Genomic DNA, 5,000 nt, shown 5'->3' on the forward strand with positions numbered 1-5,000 from the left:
TCCCACCACAGTGTGTGTGTGTGTGTGTGTGTGTGTGCGTGTGTGTGTGTGTGTGTGTGTGTGTATGTGTGTGCGTGTGCGTGTGTGAGTGTGTGTGTGTGTGTGTGTGTGTGTGTGTGTGTGTGTCTGTGTCTGTGTCTGTGTGTGTGTGTGTGTGCGTGTGCGTGCGTGTGTGTGTCTGTGTGTGTGCGTGTGCGTGTGCGTGCGCGTGCGCGTGCGCGTGTGCGTGTGCGTGTGCGTGTGCGTGTGTGTGTGTGTGTGTGTGTGTGTGTGTGTGTGTGTGTGTGTGTGTGTGCGTGTGTGTGTGTATGTGTGTGTGTGTGTGTGTGTGTGTGTGTGTGTGTGTGTGTGTGTGTGTGTGTGTGTGTGTGTGTGTGTGTGTGTGTGCAGCCATCCCTCTCAGCCCTCTGCCATTACCACTAACTACTTCAGGCCACAGTAGTTCAACTATTGATTCCTCCGCCTGCTCGTTCCGTCTTCTCTGTCCCCTCCGCTCGCTCCCTGGAGACGCTGTCGAGCGTTTGCTTTTTTTATCTTCCTGTGGATCAATTTCACTTTTCGAGTGTTTTCTGCTGAGATGCTAAAATGCACTTTATTGTTATTGCACAAAGTAGGTGCCGCTTAGAACAAAAGTTCATCTTGAGTCCATTTGTGTCAGTGAGGGTCCTCACAAGTGTAGGAACACAGACGTGCGTGTGTGAGTGCACGCTGCACCTTCAGACGCTTCAGACACTTTATTAAAGTGTTAAATCATCACAGGGTCTTTTTCTCCCACTTACACTCATCAGACGCAACAACTGTTAAGGTAGAAATCCAGGAGAGTGGCTAACAGTGATTAGCTCGGGGCAGCACGGTGAAGGCATTCAAAGGTCTTTTTTAACCACTAAGGGCGCCCTCCCACTGTGCCTCCGTCCCGTGCCCCGTGCTTTAGGGTCCTTGTCCCCCCCTCCAGGCCCGTTTGTACTCACACTACCTGGGCCTCGGAGAATGCTTCTTGCTGCCTATACGTCATCACGCCGTAACACGTCACACGCATTGATGACGTCATGGCGATGCGTGGCTTTGTTTCCAGATCTTTCCGTAGACCTCGGAGTTTTTGTGCGTCTTGTCGACTGTTTTTGAATCTTTTCATCGACCAAATCTGCAGTAAACACTCCACCTCCGCATCACACCAACGTGAACCTTTCACCGCCATTGTTTGAAATGTCCGCGCATGGTCCCTCCTTCTTTTTTCTACGTCCCAACAGGCGCACAGGAAATGACCTCAGAACCGCCGTAGGCCTCGTGCTCGTACACGTGCGCACGCTCGTGCTCGTACACGTGCAAACGTGCTTTACTAAAGCCCACCTCTCCCAAACGGGCCGTGGACGGCAAGCGTGCCGCTCCTAGACGTGGTACGGTTGCACTCACACTGGTCAAAGGAACCAGACTTTAGCCGTGACACGTGCTGGGGCACGGCACGGAGGCACAGTGGGAGTGCGCCCTAATAATGCTGAACATAACAGCAAACCTCTGCAGCAGCAGGAGAAGAGTCCACATGTCTCGTTTACAGTGGGTCAAAACACATGTTGATGATTCTGACTCCACGTGAGAAAAGGTTTGATGGTCAGATGAGACCAGAACACCCCGACCCCCACAGTGAAGGCTGGGGGTGCAGCATCATGTTGGGGGCTCGTCTCTCTGCAGCAGGGACTCGACACTCGGTCGGGTCTGAAGGGAACATGGAGGCTGCTGAGTCCACCAACATTCATGAGGAAAACCTTTGGCCCTCTGTCCGACCCTTGGACATGTTCAGGTGGTTCAACGCCCAAAACACACCTCCATAAAAACAGCACAGAGGCTGAAGGACAGGAAGGGGAATGTCCTACAGCAGGGGGGTCAAACTCAGGCCCGTGGGCCACATCTGGTGACTGTGTCACTGGAGCAAACACAATAATCTTAAATCTGATTCTGACCTGAGAACAAACCTCAGATAAGAAACATCAGAGATCGTCAGCGTCTTTGTGAAAGTGTGGACGCAGAACAGAGAGACGGGAAACAGAAGGAGTGAGAAACAAAGACAGACGTGGACGACGTGGACGACGTGGACGCCGTGTTTGGAGTTTTTCTCTGTCGCTCTGTGAAAAACACATCTGAGCTCAGTAATGACACCACGTGTCCAGCAGGTGGCAGCAGAGGAACAAGTTTATAAATATATTTTATTTATTTATTATGAAGGAAACTCAGCAAATCTGCTTTAAATATCATTAAATATCCTTAAATGTTGAGTGATCTCTTTTATGACTGGATAGAACAAAATTAATCCACTCTGCAAATTTAAAATAGATGTGAGAAATATGTAAAGTTTATGAAAATATAAAAATATAACATTTTATTCCCTTAAAGCAACACTGAGAAAAAATAGAGTTAAAAAATGTGTTAAAAAAAAAATATATATATATACAAACACTGTATATACACCAGTTTAAACTACAGTTTAAATAATAATGGAGCTGGAATGAAAATGGACTGTTGTGAGTAATATGCCGTTGCCAGGCAACAGCCTTGGTCCTCGGTAACTTCCTGTCAGCTGATGTCATTCACATTCACTGCAACAGGAAGTGAACCAGGACTGATTTTGATGTTTATGTTTACATATTTGGGGGCAGATGTAGTTCCTCTGGGGCAGATGTAGTTCCTCTGGGGCAGATGTAGTTCCTCTGGGGCAGATGTAGTTCCTCTGGGGCAGATGTAGTTCCTCTGGGGCAGATGAAGTCCCTCTGGGGCAGATGTAGTTCCTCTGGGGCAGATGAAGTCCCTCTGGGGCAGGTGTAGTTCCTCTGGGGCAGATGAAGTTCCTCTGGGGCAGATGAAGTTCCTCTGGGGCAGATGTAGTTCCTCTGGGGCAGATGTAGTTCCTCTGGGGCTGATGTAGTTCCTCTGGGGCAGATGTGGTTCCTCTGGGGCAGCTGTAGTTCCTCTGGGGCAGATGTAGTTCCTCTGGGGCTGATGTAGTTCCTCTGGGGCAGATGTAGTTCCTCTGGGGGCAGATGTAGTCCCTGTGGTGTCCTGTGGGGGCAGATGTAGTACCTGTGGTGTCCTGTGGGGGTAGATGTAGTTCCTCTGGGGCAGGTGTGGTACCTGTGGTGTCCTGTGGGGGCAGGTGTAGTACCTCTGGGGGCAGGTGTGGTACCTGTGGTGTCCTGTGGGGCAGGTGCAGTACCTGTGGTGTCCTGTGGGGGCAGATGTAGTTCCTGTGGTGTCCTGTGGGGGCAGGTATAGTACCTGTGGTGTCCTGTGGGGGCAGATGTAGTACCTGTGGTGACCTGTGGGGGCAGGTGAAGTACCTGTAGTGTCCTGTGGGGCAGGTGTAGTACCTGTGGTGACCTGTGGGGGCAGGTGTAGTACCTGTGGTGACCTGTGGGGGCAGGTGTAGTACCTGTGGTGGCCTGTGGGGGCAGGTGTAGTACCTGTGGTGTCCTGTGGGGGCAGGTGTAGTACCTGTGGTGTCCTCTGGGGCAGGTGCAGTACCTGTGGTGTCCTGTGGGGGTAGGTGTAGTACCTGTGGTGTCCTGTGGGGGCAGGTGCAGTACCTGTGGTGTCCTGTGGGGGCAGGTGTAGTACCTGTAGTGTCCTGTGGGGGCAGGTGTAGTACCTGTGGTGTCCTGTGGGGGTAGGTGTAGTACCTGTGGTGTCCTGTGGGGGCAGGTGCAGTACCTGTGGTGACCTGTGGGGGCAGGTGTAGTACCTGTAGTGTCCTGTGGGTGCGGGTGCAGTACCTGTGGTGACCTGTGGGGGCAGGTGTAGTACCTGTGGGGGCAGGTGTAGTACCTGTGGGGGCAGGTGAAGTACCTGTGGGGGCAGGTGTAGTACCTGTGGTGTCCTGTGAGGGCAGGTGCAGTACCTGTGGTGACCTGTGGGGGCAGCTGCAGTACCTGTGGTGTCCTGTTGGGGCAGTGCAGAGCCGGTGAGCACCCACTCTGCTGCGCATCAAAGCGGAAGAAGAAGAAGAAGAAGCTTCGTCGGTGGAGGGAACTTTTAACTGTTTATTGTAAACAAACATCACGAAAATAACGTTTTTTTTAGTTAAAACTACGAATCATCGACGGAATTCCACCGTCAGAGTGTTTTAAAGGTCAAACGGAAGGTTAGTAACACTGTCGGACTGTTGTTAGCGAACAAAACCTCAGCGGTAAATGACATAATTTAATGGAAACAAGCTAAAACAGTTAAAATAGTCTTGTTTACAGCAGATTTAAAGACATATTATAATGTGAGTGGGTCTTTTGGATAATTCGGCTTTAGTCAACTCACTAACTAACATTAAAAACATCTGTGTTTGGGAAGCAAAGAGGACGAACCGCCGCTAACGTTGGTTACTTTTTAACGCTAAACTTTAGCGGTTTGATCACAAACATCGTTAATATGCTGGTGTAAAGTGCTGTTTAGTAGTTACCTTATATGCCGAAATGTACCGTGGTTGATATTTGTTTAAATCCTTTATTCAAATGGTTTAATTCAGTCCGGACGAGATGAAACTGTTGGTTTTCCACTAAATTCACTGTTTTTTAGACGGAGTTCGGCGTTGATCGCGTTCAGTCAGAGAAACATGTAAAACAACAACAGATACATGTTGGATTGTGTTTATTAATGCATTAAAATGAGCTAAATCATTTATGTGTTGTCACAAATGTGTGCTACAGCAAACTGTTTGGATGTTTTTCATGTTTGACTGAAACAACTCAAAGAAAACAGAAAGACTTTGCTGTTAATCACTGATATTTAAGTCATTTTAAGGCAAATTAGGGGTCAAAGTTGAACAAATGGCAACAGAAGCAGCTGATTTTGTTTCCTCAATATTATAATAATAATAATAATTTATATTTCCTGAGTAATGGAATATTTCTCTTACACAGGAAATATTGAGGATACAAAATCAGCTCAAAGTTGCAATTTGTTCAACTTTATTTCATAAAATGACTGAACTTTAATTCTTGTTTTGTTTTAGGAACAAAATGAGT

The 5,000-nt window shown here is 48.4% G+C and overlaps 1 protein-coding gene across 1 annotated transcript in view; it reads left to right on the forward strand.

Annotated features, from left to right (window-relative positions):
- Positions 1-4,994: 4,994 nt before the first annotated feature.
- The window catches only part of mcm8 (minichromosome maintenance 8 homologous recombination repair factor), a gene marked incomplete at its 5' end in the record, with an annotated part of 15,512 nt that continues 15,506 nt past the window's right edge, over positions 4,995-5,000 (forward strand). Inside the window, one exon of the mRNA XM_083922749.1 lies at positions 4,995-5,000. This exon is cut by the window's right edge and continues 289 nt beyond it. Coding sequence (XP_083778875.1) covers positions 4,995-5,000 — 6 coding nt within the window.

This window comes from Echiichthys vipera, assembly GCF_963691815.1.
Source record: "Echiichthys vipera genome assembly, chromosome: 11".
Taxonomy (NCBI): Eukaryota; Metazoa; Chordata; class Actinopteri; order Perciformes; family Trachinidae; genus Echiichthys; species Echiichthys vipera.